Consider the following 20897-nt stretch of genomic DNA (forward strand, 5'->3'; position numbering starts at 1 on the left):
TTTTTATTTATAAAATGTTACAACTTGAATAAATCTTAGAATTGTTTCATTTTAGAAATGAAGAATCTGAGCCAAAAAATATTAAAATACCTTAATATCTTAGAAAGTTATATACTTCTCTTAGTGTCAGAGCCAGAATCAGAACCCAGGTCTCCTAAGCCAATGTTCTTTGCATTATACCATGCCATATTATTAACCTACGTAAATTCAGACTCTGAGACACAAAGAAACTATGGTTTTGCCATAACTGTGCTCATTGAAGACAACAAAGAAGTTGGCTGAGGCCTAGGATTCCAGAACTCTGGCCATGGGAGTCGAGTAAAGCTCTATGTGTTTCACCAAAGTGGAGGAGAAATACAAAACAAAGTGAGAGAAAGTGTGAGTGTGTGTGTGTGTGTGTGTGCGAGAGAGAGAGAGAGAGAGAGTGTGTGAGAGAGAGAGAGAGAGAGAGAGAGAGAGAGAGAGAGAGAGAGAGAGAGAGTTATGCATGCAGAGAGACCACGTCTGGGAGGAGTTGCAAATGTAAAGTTGTTAACATGTTTTGCCTTTGGAAAGTATATGTCTATTTTCAGATTATCTGACTTATATTTTTAGTGTTAAAATGATCTTTTCTAAAATAACAATAGTAGATGACAGTTGATTTCCATTTAATGGGAATCCCCAACATTTACTTTTGAACCTTTTTGGAGTCTGAAACCCTAGGAACCACAGTACTAGCCTATTAACTACACTTGCTGAATCGATAATCAACCACCATTAGCTAAAATATTTTATTTTCAAGAAATATGGAACATAAAAATCAGTGTCACAGAAGCATAAAGATCCAAAGCCAGCATCATATAGCAAAACAATACTATCTCATTTGACTTTAGCCAGTGTTTACCGTTAAGGAAAGCAGAAATTACTTTTGTGTTCCTCATAACAAACATGCTTCATCCCAAAATACTATGTTTGGTAAACTCCTGAATACATGGGGCTGTATATTACAAAGTAGCGCAAGTACAATAGCTTGATAATTTTTATACTTAGCCTCTGAATTTAATTATATATATTTTAAAATATTTTCCAAAGTTAGCTGTTAATACTGGAATTGAAATCAATGAAAACTGGTTCTTTTTTATTGTGGTTCTATCTGGGTAAAGGGACTGTGCTATTTTAATTTAAAAAAAATTCGCCGAAGCCGGTTTGGCTCAGTGGTAGAGTGTCAGTCTGCGGACTGAAAGGTTCCAGGTTCAATTCCAGGCAAGGGCATGTACATTGGTTGCGGGCACATCTCCGGTAGGGAGTGTGCAAGAGGCAGGTGGTTGATGTTTCTCTCTCATCGACATTTCTAGCTCTCTATCTCTCTCCCTTCCTCTCTGTAAAAAATCAATAAAATATATATATTTTTAATTCTATAATATTTTACTTTCAATACTGAAACAGTTTTATAACAATAAAATGCCAAATGTTTTTTAAAGTCCTGGTATAACTTTAATGCCTTGATACTGCTTGGTCAAGGGTTTTATTGTTATCTTCGCTGTGGTCTACAACAATAAGCCACACATGCCTATCAAATCTCAAGGCCACTCTCATGAAAGCTCCACATGTTATTGTAGTGGATTCATTATAGCAGGAGTCTGTAGTCATCTTTCGCAAAACATAATTTCCTATATCCTGAATGGTCACACAGCTTGGCATAGAATAACATATTCTGTCTTATGTTTACTGAAGGAAAAGCTGGGGAAGGGGATTGTTTTGTTTTGTGTTTGAAAAGCTGAAGAAACAGCCATATGTTTTCATTGTGTATCCTGTAAACAGTAATGCACTCGTTAACCTTGTTAGACACAGAGAGTCAGATCGAGGATTTTACAGTACAAAAACACTTAAAACCAAAATAAAGTTATTTTTAATAAGGAAAATGACACTACAGTCTATATAAGTGCTACTCGAACTTTTTGGCTCTATAATGTTGAGATGCCCTGGTTCTATGGGTTTATCTGTATACTAGAGGCCTATTGCAGGATATTTATTATATATACAACAAGCCTTCCTTCCCCTGGCTTCACTCACAGCCACCCGGGAGCCAGCAGCTCCTAGCTCCTGGCCAGAGCACTGCTCCTATAGCTCCCTCCGCCTCCCCCGCACTCCCTCATAGCAGGCATCCCTCCCCACCAGGCTGCTCTGCACCTGCATATGCAAATTAACCCTCCATCTTTGTCATGTTAATTTGTATACTCGTAATTGGCTGTGGGTGTAGCAGAGGTACGGTCCATTTACATGTTTGTCTGTTATTAGGTAAGGTATAAAAGCCTAAGTGACCATTACAACCGGACACCCTGCTGGTAGCTCTGTCGCACACTGACCACCAGGGGGCAGATGCTCAATGCAGGAGCTACCCCCTGGTGGTCAGTACATGCCCACTGCCAACCTCCCGTGGTCAGCCAACCTCCCACTGTCCCTCCCCCTAGCCGGACAGCTAACCTCTCGCAGCCCATCCCCCGAAGCCAGCTGACACCTATCGGGACTAGGCAAGACAGCAAAATCCGCCTCAATGGCTGGCCAGGCTGAGGGACCCTACCTGTGCACAGATACATGCACCGAGCCTCTAGTTCAGTCATAAACTGATAAAAGAAAGAAGACAAAACTTGAAAGGAATTCAGATTAGCCTAAGGGCAGTCTTATTATATGTGGTACTAAGTCTGTGCCCAAGACACTAACCAGTCATACTTTTGTATCAAATGTTAGCCACTGATGCTCATGGATCTTTTTGGTTTGTGTGTCTGCATGGAGGGCAGGTAGTCTTTATTTGAAAACTCATGTATGCATGTGTAGGTTCATTAAGAACATTGCTGTAAGCTTGAAAGGCAATAAGAAGGTTTAATTAGAAGGGCTATTTGTGAAGAAAATAACATCTTTGTTTTTCAATTTTACACTTATTAAATTGTAATAGTACAATTTTACGAGAAGGGTGTAGGATGATAATTCCTAGAATAAGCATGAATTTGTGTGTATGTATGTGCAGAGCATTACTTACTAGACTATACTTTATTGATATGTGATTTAAGTATTTACTTTTTGAATTATACCTACCTCTGACATTTTACAGTTATTAGTAAAGAGGCAAGTTTTACTCTTAATAGAATAGCAAACCCTGTATTTTATAGGCTTTGGGCTCTTGAATGAGGTTTTTTTGTTGTTAATACTAACCTGAGGATATTTTTCCCATTTATTTATTTATTTGTTTGTTTGTTTATTTGTTTGTTTATTTTTAGCAAAAGAGAGAGTAAAGAAAGATCAATGTGAGAGAGAGAGAGACATCAATTGGTTGCCTCCTAAAGGCATTCCTGGGTTCAGGGAATGAACCTACATACCCTTGAGGGGAATTGAACCCTCAACCCTTCAGTGCCCAGGCTGATGCTCCAACACTGAGCCACAAGGGCCAGGGCACTTGACTGGGTTTTAACTACTGTTCTTACACTAGAAAGCCAAATGCTTGAACTTAAATTATAATAAAACAGTCAAATTATGTGTTTTTCTATCATCTTCCTTGAATACTTCATTCAGATAATCAGATTTTAAGTTCTACCAAAATGAAAAGTTAGTTTTATACCTCTTGCCAAATGAAACAAGCTAGAATCCATAAAAGAAACAATACCACTTAAATTAGTTCCAGTATTTAATGTAGATTTTATATGATTTTTGGTATTATAAGGCATATAATACCAAAACTCCTGGGAGTTTTGGTGACTTGTAACTAACTTATCTTTTAGAAAAAAGGCCAGTTAGAATTTCTTGCCCAAAATATCATTTTGCTTTTTGTTTACACATTAAAATCTTTACCTTAATGATAATAAGTTCATCCTTTTCTTCTATAAGTATATATGTGATCATTCTTAAATTATCTGGCCACTTTTAATATGACAATAATATTTCTTTGCAGCTAACTTTGCCACATGTGGAACCAAAACAATACACTGTACTTTTGAAGTCATATACTTTGAAGAGATTCAAAGTTATATTTAGCATTTGGGCTAAATTATTTTAAAGCTAATCACAGTATTCATTATTGCTTAATTAACACCACTTAGTATTTTATTTAATTTTGGAAAACCAAAGTGATTACTAAAATCCGTAGCCAATGAAACTACTGTAACATTTCTGTGCTATTATTTTTTTTCTTTCTTTTCTTTATTTTTTTTTTTTGTATCCAAAATGTGTTTATTGGGATGGTTTCCCACACATCTTGATTTGAGGTGCTTTTAGTGCTGCTTCCTTCTGAAGGAGCATCCTTCTGTGAGCCTTGCTTTTCCTCCTGTTGGCTGACAGAGAACAGTGGAGCAACCAACACACAAAACTACCGTTTGTGCATGGCTAAAGACGGTGGTGATTTTATAGCATCCTGGGCATTTGACATCCATGAAGTAGGAATCGGGGCTCTGCACCAGGCGCTTCTTCTTGTGTTTCCTCTTCTCCTCTTCCGGAGAGGGATGGAGGAGATCCTTAGCGAGAGGCATATTGTCGTGGGGAGGTCATCACCGCCAGAAAGGCTATTATTTTTTTTCAATTCCCTTTTTCCCTAACACTCTCCTATGTGTGGCCAGGTCAAGAGAACATGATTGAGAATACAGTGTGTAATATACTTAGCAGACCAGAAGCTACTTGCTTGGTCAACAATTCGACCCCTTCATAAAATTCTTAGAGCTGAGTGTTGACCTTGGAAGTCGTTTATTATATGTATTCACTGAAGAATCCATTCTACAGTGACCCTGCCAAGTGTTCATTTATTCTCTGTTTAACTGCCTTTTCAACATTTATGCTGCCCAAAGTTACTTCAGTGTTCTGGGCCTCATTTTCTCATTTGTAATATGGCAATAAGAATAGTATCCAACTTAGAGAGCCATAACTTCAATTAATTAACAGTAATGGTGAACACTAAGAGTTTTCTATATAGGTTTACAGGTTTTCTAAATGCTTTATCTGCATTTTCTCATTTTATCAGAGCAACTTATGTGTGATCAACAATTTGGATGATTGTTTAAATGATTGTATCTAATCATTGTAACCATGCCAACAAGCCATGGCACTTGGATTTAGGATGTATTGTATATATCTAAATTGTCTATTTCAAATACAGACTAGCATTGAAAATGTAACTCCGAATAAAAAATCTCCTTCAGTGATTTTAGTATTGAAATTATGACAGTTGAATTAAATGTTTATTAGTTTTAGAGTAAAATGTAATGATTAATGTTTATCATAGCTCTACTTTTATATAATTTAATTTAAAAATAATTATATTTGAAAATAAATTGACAGCTATTAAGGATATTATTAAAAAACTATTAGAGAAAATTTTAATAATTCAGTGGCCAAGTTGCCATTAGCAGTACCATAGCCCAAAATATCGCCTACCTCCAACAACCTCAGTTGTAAAAGAGCATTTATATTTTCAAAGGTGACAGTCTGAAAGCTGACGCCACTAAAAGATTTAGTGATACTGTGAAACTTTTAAAGAATTAACAGGTAAATTATTAATACGAAAATAATAATTACCTTTGTTATAAAATTTCAGATTTTTCTTACATCCCAGAAATTCATTTTATGATGACAGTTTTTTAAGCCTCAATTTTGGATGAAATTTGCTCAATAATTTGACTAAAATGTATATTTGGTCTCCCTCTGTTATCATAATTTGTGTTGACTGTTGGAGGACTGTACTGTTAGCTGGCACCTTTCCAACTCCTTTTTAGATGACTATAAAAAAAAAAGTGTCAGAGGTAACAGAGGAATTTAAAACAAAGAATTCTAGTATTAAGATAAGAAATACTTGAATCCTTTTTTTTTTTTCCATCTATGCCACCAATTTTAAGTGAATACATTAGTCAGAAGTAACCATAATCTGTGGAAAGAGCTGGAAGCTAATTAACTTCAGCTGTAGTTTATAATAACTTGCCTTTTGTCCTTCAAAACATTCACCAAAGATGTTCTCTGTGAACAGGTATTACAGGTACAGCAGTGAATAAAGTAGTCTCACTCCTTAGGAATTAATGGCTGAAGCAGGAGTTAGACATATTATAAAGACCTAATTATGACTAAATAAGATAACATTATTTTATTTCCATAGTAACCATTTCAGTAGTAGGATAAATACCCTACTACTTTAATACTTTAGTGCTTTTTTGTCCTACTGAAAACTGTTATCTAAACAAAAAGACGTAACAAAAGATGTAATTTTAATGCTTCACCACCTGTCATTAGTGCTACAAATAAGTATAGCCACAAAACTCTCTGAAATCTAAAGTCTGATTCCTTACCTAGGTCTAGTGATAAAGAATTTGTGAAATTTAAGATTTTCCAATTTTTGACATTGCCATTAGCAACTGGTAATCCAAACAGAAATGTATTTAATATAAGTATGAATTGATTTTTATTGATTATTACATAAAATAATTCTGAACAGGTATTATAAATGTTTCCTCTGACGCAAATCAAAAGCGCCTCCCCCTCTCCCCCAAATTCTCACAAGATAAAAGTACTGTTATCTGAGAGTCAAAGAAGTTCCTTCATAGGCTTACGTAATAATAATTGACTATTTGTTTTTTATAGGAATATGATGAAGAATGGGCTAAGAAAATTCAGAGTGAAAAGTTCCGCTGGCATAACTCTCAGTGGCTGGAAATGGTAGAGAGTCGTCAGATGGATGAGAGTGAGCAATATTTGTATGGTGATGATCGAATTGAACCTTACATCCATGAAGGAGATATTCTTGAAAGACCTGACCTTTTCTACAGCTCAGGTAAGGTGGTAACCAGTTGTCTGCATGCTAGTTTGATCTGCCAGCCTTGCTCATTTCCAAGCTTTGTAAGCACTTCTTTTAGAGTATAAATTCTTCTGCTAATCATTTCAGACATAACCTCAATACTCACCTAATAACTCACTTTCTTTTTTCCAAAATAATTTCTTTTATATTATGTGATCTCAATATAAAAGGCATGGCCAGGAAAATTAATTGCTCTTAATTGATTACATTCTAGAATATGTAACTTAAAATGACAACTTCAAGACTTAGGACTTCTGTTTGAAAATATAATATGTATTTTTCTTTATTTAAATGTATAACTTACTAACTTATGTTTTGTTTTCCCTATATTTCATTTTAAAACTACTTTTTCCATGGTTTTTCTTTATTTTCAAAGTAGTAAACTATTTGATGACTCTTATTGGTTGGGATGATGTAGATACTTTATAGTAATAGTTTTTTCCTTCTAAACTCGGCTAGTGTTTTCAAGGTAAATCTTACATATGTTACAACCTTGTTGATTCTGCCATACTGCCTTTTTCCAGGGATGAGTTTGACACAAAGATTGGTAAGTTTTTCCATATTTTGGCTTTTAAATGTGTTTCACAGTTGCCAGTATTAATATTACTTCATTGAAGTCATTTAGTTGATGAGTGGAAGGAAAGGATTTCTAATTAAGATCTGTAGCAGGTTAGAAATAAAAAGAATGAAAATATCTAAATTAATGGCTCACTTTTTTCCTACTATGTATTGATTCATGTGTATTCATAATTGTGTATTGTGCAAATTGCCCATAAACACTGCATTATTTTTATATTTTATATAGTTATTTGAATCCTAGAAAATTGATACTTTACTTTGAAAATCAAATAGATTTCTTCCTAACTGAACTTTACAGTAGTTATGAAATACTGCTTTGTGTTTCAAACCAGATGGTGTAGATCATTAATTTCAACCAACCGAAATTTCTTAGTTTGGTAATGGCAAGCAGCTGTTCCTTACATATTCAGATATTCATGAAGTAAAATGATGTAAAATATATATGATATGAATTTTTTTGTTAATAGAAATCAGAATTTCTTGGAATCAGATTTCTTGCTTTGAAGATTGATAGCTACTTTTCAGTGTGAATCATAGTTTTCAAACCAAATAAAACTTTTAACCACCACAGTATTCAACTTTTTTGTTTTAATACAATTAGAATTTTAGAACTGATTTCTAAAAAGTTAAAGCACAGAGATCAACCAAAGGACTTGTTTGCATGTATATAAGCACAACCAATGGACATAGACACCAGGGGGATGAGGGCATGAACGGGAGCTGGGGGCTGGGAGCAATGGTGGGATAAAGACACATATGTAATACCTTAATCTAGGGGTGTCAAACTCAATCAGAGAAGGGGCCAAAATCTAAAATCCAGCCTAAATTGCGGGCCGAATGGTTTACTGAACAGTCATAAACTGTCATTGTGATGGAAACACAGCGGAGTGCAGTGATGACAGCGCCATGCGGGCCACATTGCAAGGCCTGGCGGGATGGATTTGGCCCGCGGGCCTTGTGTTTGACACATGTGCCTTAATCGATAAAGGAAAAAAAATTTTTAAAGAAAAAAATATTCAGTTTGCTGAGAAGACTTAGCTATAATTAAAAAAAAGTCTTATCTATCCCCTTCAACATCACATGATCTACTCATATGTGGGATATAATGATCAACATGATTTGATGAACAAGAATAGATCCAGAGACAAATGGTAGGGAAGTTGGGGGGATTAGAGAGCAACCAAAGGACTTGCACTCATGCATATTAGCATAACCAATGGACACAGACACTGGGGCGGTGGGGGCCTTGCCCGGGGTGGGAATGGCTAGGAGGGTAGTCAATTGGGGAAAAAGGAGACCTATGTAAAACTTTAGACAATAAATTAAAAAAATTTTTAAAGTTAAAGCACATTTCCAAAAATTTATTTAAATTAACCTCTTAAATGAAAATCATAAACGTTTTTATGTAAGATACCTTATAATTAAAATGTATAATTTAGGCTTTTGTGCAAAATCTAAATTAAATAAATTTATAGCAAAATTTAGAAACAGCCACCACTGATGAAAAAGTAAACTTAAGCACTTGAGGGGTGGAATATTATCATTAGATATACTCATGGTGGTTTTTTAATATCTATGGCCTGATGATATGGTGGGGATTACATTGCTGTGAATTTAAAGATATAGTTCTCATATCAAGCCATCTATTTTATTAGTGTATTAATATTTTACCTAGTTCATTTTCCATGAGTACTTCATCTACTAAATGAATCTCTGTGGTATCTCTTGGTGTGTGTCAGGGAAACCTAGATAATGCCAGCCTCCTTTCTCTGTGCGGTTGTATCTTCAGAAACTTCAGAGAAATCTGTAATACTACAGGTTTGAAAGCCATCTTACTTAAGTCCCTGGTCTCCATGAAACTGAAGGCTTCTTCCAATAAAAGCAGGGTCAGTAGCTTTTTAGCCACAGATGTTAAGCTAAGTGGCCCATAACTTCCTAGGTTTTATCTTTTACTGTAAATGAAATATCATTTGCTACCTGGTAGTCATTAGTATTGCCTTCTGTATATTCAAACTGTTAAATATGTCAAAATGTATATTTCTCTCTTTTATTTTTAAAAAAGATTTTAATGTTGTCATATAAAATAGGAATCTAGCATTTCCTTTAGTTATAGTATTTTTTCCTTAGAGTCTAAAATTATTATGGTTGTAATCACTGACTAACTTCCTTTTCTGTCATGAAAATTATGCTGTTTGCTTTAGAACATTTAATAACAGAGCAAGCATATTATCACTTACAGCAAAGCTGGACTACTACCACTACGCACTTCTAAATGACTTTTTACTTTTTTGTTTTTCTTCATCAATTGTGGTGAATGTTATTCCTAGCACTTGACATTTTGGGAATATGAAGCTTAAAAAGGTTTGCTTCTATCTCAGAATCATTGTAAAACTATCATTTTCATTTCCATATGTGTTTCTATGGTGGGTCTTACCACACACAGCCAAATGAGTTATGATTTACCTAGTTGAGTCATTTCTTTTTTTCATTTTCTTTTTTTTTTTTTTAATATATTTTATTGATTTTTTACAGAGAGGTGGAGAGAGAGATAGAGAACTAGAAACGTCGATGAGAGAGAAACATCGACCAGCTGCCTTTTGCACACCCCCTGCTGGGGATGTGCCCGCAACCAATGTACATGCCCTTGACCGGAATCGAACCTGGGACCTTTCAGTCCGCAGACCGATGCTCTACCACTGAGCCAAACCGGCTTCGGCTCTTTTTTTCATTTTCTCCATTATTGGTATCTACTTTTCTCCCACACAATCACAGTTTCACTTTTAGCTAGTTCACCAAAGAGCCCAATATTATGTTTTCATTTGACTTTTTAAAATGAAGTTTATTTAAGTAACAATATATAAGAAGATAATGTTTTTGTATTTGTTCCTTTTGTTCACAATGTGTATACATCAGCTTTTTAACTGACTTTCAGAAATCAGAAGGCTGATAAATTACGTGGGCTGACAATCAATTTGCCTTGAATTCACCCTTATTCCAGTACATACTGCTTTTACTTACAAGCATATTTACCATTGTTACTCGGAACACCTCAGAAAGGTGTGTTGGATGTAACCATGGCGTAAAGGCCTCAGATAATTTAATAACATAAATGTAAATAATGCTCTGCAGCTTACAACGTGCTCTGGTGTGTGTCACCTGTCTTCGTTTGTTCTCTGGTTATTTAAATGGGACATGGAATTCTTCGGTTCCTTGAATAAGAAACGAGGTTAGAGTAGAATACTACTAGATTTATCTGGAGTCTGTAATCAAGAATAAATGATTCCTCTGTAGTATTTCTAGAAAACAATTACTTTGGGATTCAGAATGCTGAGAACAAACAGGTCCGAAGAAATTGGGGTGCTTGAATGGAGGATTTAATTTAAGGTATAATTTAACTTTTATTAAATTATACATAAATTCTAGGGAAGAGAGATTGCTCACCTATCAGAATTGCCTAACTTTTGTCAAGCCATGAAGCACACTGTAGCAGCTGTGGTTCACAGAATGAGCTGCAGTATCCTAGAAGTATTAAAAAATAAGTTCAGAAATATAAATTTGCTTTTTTACTCACATGATATCAGGCTTATTTTTATTGTTAAACTAGTTGTGTTCTGGGTTTATAAAATTTCTAGTTGAGTCTTTAAACTGAAAATATTTAGTTTGATCTCCAATGAGCCTCCGGTTTATAGTTCCGCTCTGTGTTCCATTTATCCTTTTGCTCCTCGTTGTTCTCTTTGAAGACAATGGGAGCTCTGATCAGAATGACGCTTTTGACATTTAGTTTCCTCCTAATCTGGCTCACGTCACTAGATCATGTTTCATGTAATAATTTTTAAAATATTATTCTGTTATCTTTTCATCTACTGTATTTATATCTGAAGTATTTCTGAGCGTAGAATCTTTTCTTCTACTGGCAGGCTGGATATCTTTGCATTCATTTTCAAACTGTGGCATACCTTTTATTTTGGCATTTTACTTAGCGGTGTTCCTCTAAAATTGGCAGCTTTCTTGAACTCTGATCCACAGTTGTTTGGTTTTCATTTAGCAGAGGAGCTTGTTGATTTTTGTGGTCTTAACCTTGTTAATTTTAGCCACATTTCACAAAGTGTTAGATCCATGTAATGTTAATTTTTTTAGCTGCTCAACTCTTTGTGGAACCTTGGCATTCCCCACACCTCTGCTTCCCTCCACAAGCAGGATTCTCTCCAAGCCCTGCGGACACACCATCTGCTGCAGGCCTTCTGTCTCCAGCGCTCATTTGGTACATATACCCGTTCCCATCGTATGTTATTTATCAATGAAATGTATTATTTAATTGCATCTTAAAGTGTTTGTTCTTTATTTCACTTAACATAAGAATCTTGAAAACAGAAATTATGTATTGTAATTTTTGTATTGATCACAGGACCCAGGAAAATATTAGGTCTAGTAATAATTAATGTCATTTTCTAATACTTTTTTAAATCGAATTTATTTAAACAATACAACAAAATTTAATCAACAGTATAGTTGCCGTTGTTTTCTACTACTTGTGCCTCACGCTCAGGAAGCATTTTAATCCCTCTGTTGTAAAAATTCTTGTGATTTTGATGCAAAAAAATAGGTCAATGCATTTTTGAGGCATTCTTCATTATTAAATTTTTTTCCAAGAAGAAAGTTTTGCAAAGAACGAAACAAATGGTAATCGGAAGGGGCAATATCAGGAGAATATGCAGGTTGAGGGAGAACTTCCCATTCCAACTGGCGCAGTTTTTCAGCAGTGATTCTTGCAGTATACGGTCGTGCGTTATCGTGGTGAAGAATTACGCCCTTCCGATTAATCAGCGCGGGTTCTTTTTCTCTTAAAGCTTGGCTAACCTTTCCAATTGGGCACTATACACTGCACTTGGAATGGTTTGGTCAGATGGTAAAAGTTCATAATGAAGAATTCCTTTAAAATTCCACCAAACACACAACATCACTTTTTTCGCATGCAAGTCAGGTTTTGGCGTGGGCTGCGGAGCCTCATTTTTGTCCAACCATCGAGGCCGCCTTTTCAGATTAACATACAGCACCCATTCTTCATCTCCGGTAACAATTTGCTCTAAAAACGACAAACGGTTTTGACGAGAGAGGAGCGAACTGCAAATTGTGACTCTTTGATTACGGTTGTGGTCGGTCAACTCATGAGGAACCCATTTTCCAAACTTTTGGACTTTGCCAAGTGCACGCAATTGATTGGAAATTGTTTTTTGTGAACAATTTAAAGTTGTCGCAAGCTCTTGTTGGGTAATTTGAGGATTTTGCACCAAAAGAGCTTGAAGAACTTCTTGATCAAAATTGGACACACGGCCTCGACCACTCTTGTCATTTAACGAAAAATTTCCCTCGCGAATTTTCTCAAACCAACGCTGGCATTTTCTGGTGCTAACTGCATCTTGACCAAGAGCACTACAGATGTTTTTTGCAGCCTCACTTGCTTTTCTTCCTAATTGGAACTCGTAAAGCATACAGTGCCGAATATGCTCTTCATCCGCCATCTTCTTAGCCCTAGTTTTGCAACAAAAACCAAACCAAACACAAACTTTTTCAAGCAAAACTTGTTACTTGCACTTCACACGTTCTGTAGATACCACGTGTTTGAAGGTTATGTCAATACAAGTCAACACCAAGCAAGATTTTAAACGAATGTTTAAAAACGACATTAATTATTACTAGACCCGATATTGTTACAAATGTAAGTGTAAAATGGTCATCTGGTGTCTGAGTAATTGACTTACCATGTCCCAAATTTGTAAACAGTGTTGTGAGTGTGACCTAGCCAATATCTATCTGGAGGTCACTTAACCCAGAATACTTTTAAAATAGGAAACTTCTCAGAACTTTCCAAATAGTTATTATAAAAGCCATCACTTATCAGAAATAGAATATCTGGAATCTTTGTTTGGAGAAAATAGAAAGAAAATAGACTCAAAAATTAGTAAGAAGTAATAATGCAGACTTGGATTTAGGAAAAGAAGCACTTTATAATCAACAGAAAATAACTCAAAAAGCATAATAGTGTAGAGCACATGTGTCAAACACAAAGCCCGCGGGCCAAATCCGTCCCGCCAGGCCTTGCAATGTGGCCCGCACCGCGCTGTCATCACTGCACTCCGCTGCGTTTCCATCACAATGACAGTTTATGACTGTTCAGTAAACCATTCAGCCCGCGATTTAGGCTGGATTTTAGATTTTGGCCCCTTCTCTGATTGAGTTCGACACCCCTAGTGTAGAGCCATTTAGTGTAAGTAGTCAAAGTAAAACTTCTTCTCCCTGGATGGCATGCAGATGTATCTAATCATCTCTAGGGCTTGCTATGTAATAATTGATGCATATAATGAAGATTGAATCATTGAGAGCCACTTAAATATGTTCTGTACACTTAATAAAAACTCAGGGAGTGTAAAATATATTTACAAAGATTTCTAACTCAAGTTTGTGTGTTGTTTTAAGGTTTGTCAAGCATTGCTTATTTAGAAATTCACTTATTTGAGTATCTAATTTCCTAATCATGTTACACAAATGGAGCTGTGGGTATAAAACGCAGGACATACTAACCAAACTTTTGCACTTTACTGACAATGTGCTATTTAAAGTCTCCTTGTCTTCAGTCATTCTATTTCCTATCTGTTCCCCCTTACCTCACCTCACCCCTGTCCTCTTCTGTCTTTGTGAGCCACCTGAAGGCAGAGATTGTCTTACTCACCTGTGCACTAGTATAGCACTGCCTTGTAGTAGATGCTCAATAAGTGTTCAAGCTTTGTGCTGGATTGTTTTAAAAGTGCACATGTATGTATGGTCTTCTGTTCTACTCCCAAGAGAAGAGCATGTCATGCTAACATTTCCAGATTAAATATGCAGGTTACTTGCTATTGTGTTGCTTGATAGAATGGTTTCCTTTTTATTCCCTACAAATATGTTTTACTAGTTACCATCTTCCTTTTTTGTAGATGGACTAATTGCCTCTGAAGGAGCCATAAGTCCAGATTTCTTCAATGATTATCACCTGCAGAATGGAGATGTAGTTGGGCAGCATTCATTTCCTGGCAGGTAAACAATCTTTCCAAGAAAATCCCTTGTTTTTAAAAGCTAGAATTCTTTTCATTTCCCATTTTTCTATCTTTGTTCATTAAAGAGGAAAAAATACTCAGTATTTTCAAGGTTATGCTTGCTTGAATTTAAATTAATTTCTGAAGTCATATTTTCTATGTTAAAAAAAAAGGAAATCACAGATCTAAAAAACATATATGCTTCATCACTGATTTTCAAAATCCAGGCTTTCTATTGAAAGAGACAGTACTTTTGTCAAATTAATGAACCAGGATTGTTTTCCAAAGCTAATAAAATATAAAATAAAATAAGAATTCAATGCATGTATTTTACCAATTACTCAGACATCACTGTTTTAGCAAGTTGATACTTTGATTAAAAACTTCTCCTCCCTGGATGGCATACAAATGAAACATTTAAGTGGAAAAACTGACATGTCAGTATTGTTCTACAATTGATTTATAAAATTTTACCATAATGTATAAACAATATTTTCTCCTTCATATCATTTCTTGTGGTGTAATATTTGAATTTAGACTGACTATTGAAATTTCACATCAAATTAGTCTCACAAATAGGTGTAGTCTTACTTGTTGTTAAGACTATTGTTCCTTAAAATTATTTATTTAATTTTTTCTTATAGATTTGTACTTTTCATTAACATGAACTGTTTTCTGTTTGGAAAATATATTTAGGCATTATTTTAATTGAAAGAATATAATTATGACTAATATTTTATAACTCTTATTGGTCACTTATAATAAGCCATTTGATTTAATAGTAATTATTTACAACTATTATTGATCATGTATTATGTATAATCTATTTTACAAATATTCATCATATTTATTTTAATCTGCCTAGTAATATTTTAAGAAAAGAATTGTTATAGCCATTTTACAGATGAAGAAATCAAGGCTCTAAGAATTTAAATAACCAACTCACACTAGTAGGATATTACTGAAAAAATTTGAACTCAGGTCTATATGTTTCCAAAGTTTATGTTCTTTCAAACATGATGCCTAATTTGGAAGGAAACAGCATACTATTGTCACTTCTAAGCATTTAGGGTTGGTGTTTGTTTTTTTACCACAACCCCATTAAAAAATACCTTTCATATTGCAACCCAATGCACACAGACATATTTGTTTATATATATGTATATGCCTGTATATATGTAGAACAAAAATTTTTTAAAACAATAATTACTTTTACTCTCCATAATGCACAATGATAAATTCTGTTTTATTCTATTATTTCATGTTTGAAATGCATATTGCAACGCACTGTATTGGTTTCACAACTCATTGATGATCATGACTCAGAGTTTTAAAAGCATGGTAGAAAATGTAGTATTACTTGAAATATGATATCTTATATGTAGTTCAGTATTCTGTAGCAGACTTTAAATAAATAATAGCACTTTCAAAATAGTTTTATTGTTGTATTGGATGTCACGGTAAGAAACTCCTTGCCTTAGGAAATAAAAGTTAAACATGGTTACATACCAGAAAGCATATGGCTTTTGATTACTTCTGATGTTTCTGTCTATATTAGCTATAATCATTTAAATAGAGGCTCTGTTTAATCATAACTACTATACGCCATCATGGGGCAATCCCTTATACAAATGTTTTCTAAAACATAATTGGAAAAGAAAGAAATTATTTGGGTTTTTAATCCTAATATTTATATGGGAGATTTTTACTGATGACATTTACAAGATTAATTCTGCTATTTATGTTTCATTGTGAAGAAAACATTTTTGTATCTTCTTCAGTCACAGCCAATCCCCAGTCTACAGAAAACAGATGATACTAATTATGCATTATTTACTCCAGAAAGATTTGCTTTCAGTTTTTTAAGAATCTGAACATTTTCATTAAAATTGAAAATACAAAACAATGAACTTATGAGTTCAGTTCAGCAAAATTTCTCATCTGGTTTTCAAAATGGCCATTTTATAAAACAAATATGTTTGTACTCAGTGACTAAATTATGCACTTATGTCTAAAGATAATAGGGTTTTATTTCTTAATTCTGTCAATAACTCTCTAAAAATTACTGGGAAAATTCTCTTACCTTTGTACCTTCAGTCCCTTTAAAAGGTAAAAATATTTAAGGCAGTGTCTTTTATATCTAAAAGGCACATCAGAGTAATGTTGGCTTAAATGACTAGTGTATAGAACTTACTATATAGACTATTTTAAAATCAGAAGAGTGATATACTTATTTATTATAATCATTTTGATTTGGGAATTATTTACCCTTTAAAAAGAACTTCCCCTAAAAAAGTTGTCTTTCATCTCCTGTCTTTTGTAATTTTTCAGGCTTTAAATCATGTAACTGTATCGTTTTCTTTTTTTATCTCCAGGAGAAATAATTTATCATGAATTTCCTTAGTTTTGTTTTTGTTTTTGTTTTTGTTTGGGGGGGGGGCGGGTTAGGTAATAGATCAAATAAGAAGGGACAGAGATACAGAGAAAATCTACAGCGTAGCCCAAACTTGGTTGTTTTTTTTCTGCATTTCCTACTCTGGAATCATTTACTCTTGCTTTTATTCAATCATTTTGATTGGTTTGGATTCTCTTTTAATAGGATTTCTATGCTCTTCTTTGATAGTAACAAACCATAGATCTTATCTGGTTTATTTTTTAATTCTGCAAAGATTTAAGCATTTTAAATTGCTACATAATTATTCACATATTTTGGCATGAAAATTTGCCACAAAATGTCCCAGATGTGAAATTTTAAACTAATGGCTACCTTTCATCTTCTGGTATCCAATAGGTAAATTTAAAGCCTATTAGATGAAATAACATTGACTCAAAATACTATTTTTGAAAATTTTTATTTTAAGCAAAAGGAGCATTTTTTTAGAACTATAAACAGAAGATGTTAAACTCTTAAATCTGATTTTTTACAGAGAGGAAGGGAGAAGGATAGAGAGTTAGAAATATCGAAGAGAGAGAAACATCGATCAGGTGCATCCTGCACACCCCCTATAGGAGATGTGCCTGCAACCGAGATACATGCCCTTGACTGGAATCAAACCTGGGACCTTTCAGTCGACAAGCTGATGCTCTATCCACTGAGCCAAACCGGTTAGGGCAGAAGATGCTAAACTCTTATTCTTCATCTTCACTATGATGAAGAATAAGCAGTCCTAATGGACAACTTGAAGAATTTGGGTTAGTTATGGGGAAAAAAAAAGTCTTGATTGAATTTTAAATATTGAAAAAGTTGATTTTTAAATACTTTTTAAAAAGAGAAAATGTTATATGTTCTGAGTTGTTTTTTGAACAGGAAAATTATTCAAATGACTTAAGAATTCTTTCCCTCTTCCTTTTCATATATCTTTGATAAGTAAGCACTGTCAAGTTATCTGAAAAAATAATAATAAATTAATGTATAGCCCTAGCCGGTTTGGCTCAATGGATAGAGCATAGGCCTGTGGACTGAAGGATCCCAGGTTTGATTCCAGTCAAGGGCACATGCCCAGGTTGTGGGCTTGATCCCCAGTGGGAGCCATACAGGAGGCAGCCAATCAATAATTCTCATCATTAATGTTTCTCTCTCTCCCCCTCTCCCTTCCTCTCTAAAATTACTAAAAATATATTTTAAAAATTCATGTATGAAATGTAAATTTTTAAAACATTGTCATTGTTTTTTAACATGAAACAATATGGCAGAGCTCTTTAGCATGGCTTTTTTGTCTTTGGGGTTTTAACGCCTCTTTTTCACTGGGTTCAGGTCAAGTTGATGATCCCAAGTTCCTGTGACGGAAAGAATACATTTCTAATTTTTATAAGAGCTTTTTTTATTTTTTTTTTATTTTTTTTTAATAAGTTTTTATTGTTCATATTATTACAAATGTTCCTTTTTTCCCCCCCACCATTGCACCATTGCTCTCCTCCACCAGGTTCCCACCCCACCCTCTGCCCTTTCCCCTCTCCCCATTGTCCTCATCCAAAGGTGCACAGTTTATGTTCAGTCTCTTCCCACGCCCCCCTCTCCCCTTTTCCCCAAGAATCGTCAGTTCACTCCCCTTCCATACCTCTGATTCTATTATATTCAACAGTTAATATTGTTCATCAGATTTTTTTAATTTCCTTGGTTATTAGATTCACTTGTTGATAGTTACGTATTTGTTGTTCATAATTTTTATCTTTATTTACTTTCTCTTCTGAAAGAACCCCCTTCAGCAATTCATATAATTCTGGTTTGGTGTTGATGAACTCCTTTAGCTTTTTTTTATTAGTGAAGCTCTTTATCTGGCCTTCAATTCTGAGTGATAGCTTTGCTGGGTAGATTATTTTTGGCTGTAGGTTCTTGCTATTCATCACCTTGAATATTTCTTGCCATTCCCTTCTGGCCTGCATGGTTTCTGTTGAGAAGTCAGCTGACAATCGTATAGATGCTCCTTTATAGGTTACTACCTTCTTTGCTCTTGCTTCTTTTAATATTCTCTCTTTGTCTTTTGCTCTTGGAATTTTAATAATGATGTGTCTCGGTGTGGTCCTCTTTGGATTCCTTTTGTATGGAGTTCTGTGCGCTTCCTGGACTTGTAAGTCTAATTCTTTCACTAGGTGGGGGAAGTTTTCTGTCACTATTTCTTTCAGTATGTTTTCGATATCTTGCTCTCTCTCATCTTCTGGGACCCCCATAATTCTGATGTTGGTTCGTTTGAAGTTGTCCCAGAGGTTTCTTACATTATCTTCAATTTTCTGGATTCTCTTGCCTTCTTGCTTCTGTGGAGGAGTGTCTTCTGGCTCTTTATGTTTCAAATCTTTGACTTGATTGTTACAATCTTCCCTTCTGTTTTTAGGACTCTGTAAAATATTTTTTTATTTCAGACAATGTATTCTTTATTTCTTGTTGATCCCTTATCATTTCTTGTTGACTCCTTATTAATTCTAGTTGATCTCTTTTCATATCCTCATAGGCCTTATCCATCTTTCCTAGGAAATTCTTGAAAAACCTTATAAGCGTAGATTTGAACTCTATATCCAGACGCTTTTTGTCCTCCATTTCTTTCATTTGTGATCTATTTTGTTGTCGCATTTCGCAGTTACAGATGGGACGGGGTTTCAGGGTGGAGCCTGCAGCTTTGGCTTCCGTCAGCCCCGCCCTATGCGGGTCCTTCAGTGCTCGCTGCCGGCGCCTCTGAGAGAAAGGTGCCCTCGATTTTCGCCTGCTGCCAAACAGTCTATGCTCTCCCCCAATGAGCCCGGTATTGGGGTTCAGTTCAGTTGGAAGTGGAGTTGGAGGTGGCGTTCAGAGCAGTCTGGAGCCCCAGTCTCCTTCCCATCAGGGCAATCCCGCGGCACAGCCGAATGTCCCTTCTCTGTGTGCAGTGTGCGTGCCGCCGGGACCTCCTTTCGCCTCTCCCCGGGGTTCCGCCTTACAGCCCGGCTCCCTATGGCTGAGCCTGAGTCCCCGGGGTCTGGCTTAAAACTGGGAATTAGAGCAGTCGGGGGCCCAGCACAGTCGGAGTTTTATCTCCTTTCCTCTCAGGAACGCCTGCCAGGCACTCGGCCTCCCTCCTCTCCGGCTCCGTCCTCTCCGCGTGCCGCGTCTCCTTGGGCTTTCCCAGCTCCTCCGCGCCTCCTTCTGATTTTCTCCTTGCTTCTCGCTGTAGAATTTCCAGTCAGTCAACCTTCCTGTAGTTCTGGGCAATGTCCGTTTTATATTTTAGTTGTATTTTATTGAAATTGTTGTGTGCGGCTGCGGCTAGGTGTTCACCTGGGCGCAGCCATCTTAGATCCTCTATAAGAGCTTTTTTTAATTGTTCAAAGAAAAACCCTTCACTTTCTTCCTAAAATGGCAAAATTTAGTACTAGGGGCATATCTGTCAAAATGCAGAAACTAAGCCAGATTTAGAGAACAGTTCAAATTAGCCTTTTTCTTAAAATCCAAGTCAGGGGTCCTGCTTAATCTGAATGCCTGCATTTTTGTAATACAACAAGGCCATGTAAATGGAAATGTTGAAAACTGTAAACTCATCTATCCTATTCTACAAGGGAGATTGGATGTCTGATAGAATAGATGTGGCAGTCGGACAGCGAATCCTGGGTTTTAGACATGCCTCACTATCAGTCTGAACCCCTGGGCGCCAGAGTTCCCGGGCATTTGGAGGTAATGCAAAATGCATTCGGGCTTCAAGGCATTAGCTGCAGAGTTGCCAATCCCAGAGGGTCAGATGTAAATCTTCCCCTCCCCAAATCTGAACTGGTGTTAAAAGTGGAACTTGCTCTTGAAGCTAATTAAAAATAATAGGAGTAAGACTAGCTTTCTCCCCCTTTTTACCATGTATCCGTACCATATTTTTGGACCATTTTTTATTATAACTCTTACTTTTCAAGACTAACAAGAACCTCATGTTGAGTATTTTTAAACTGCTTCCAGCTTTTACAAATCAGTTTTTGTTGCAGTAAAAACGGTC

General features: G+C 35.6%; 2 protein-coding genes across 6 annotated transcripts in view; one reads left to right on the plus strand and one right to left on the minus strand.

Moving 5' to 3' along the window:
• KIFAP3 (kinesin associated protein 3) overlaps positions 1-20897 on the plus strand; it is a 114005-nt gene that overhangs the window by 69253 nt on the left and 23855 nt on the right. For 3 of the 5 annotated variants that reach the window (XM_036442882.2, XM_036442881.2, XM_036442883.2), the window contains 2 exons: positions 6589-6778; positions 14353-14452. In XM_036442882.2, coding sequence (XP_036298775.1) covers positions 6589-6778; positions 14353-14452 — 290 coding nt within the window. Of the gene's footprint in view, positions 1-6588; positions 6779-7326; positions 7350-11578; positions 11723-14352; positions 14453-20337; positions 20384-20897 lie in introns of those variants that run through there. The other 2 variants (XM_045583236.1, XM_036442884.2) reach the window with 2 other exon arrangements.
• Positions 4152-4528, minus strand: LOC118721693 (40S ribosomal protein S27-like). The gene has a single exon (XM_036442888.2). It carries the CDS (start codon positions 4494-4496, stop codon positions 4242-4244), a length of 255 nt encoding a protein of 84 aa, XP_036298781.1. The 5' UTR covers positions 4497-4528; the 3' UTR covers positions 4152-4241.

Source organism: Pipistrellus kuhlii, unplaced genomic scaffold (assembly GCF_014108245.1).
Source record: "Pipistrellus kuhlii isolate mPipKuh1 unplaced genomic scaffold, mPipKuh1.p scaffold_m20_p_18, whole genome shotgun sequence".
Classification (NCBI taxonomy): Eukaryota; Metazoa; Chordata; class Mammalia; order Chiroptera; family Vespertilionidae; genus Pipistrellus; species Pipistrellus kuhlii.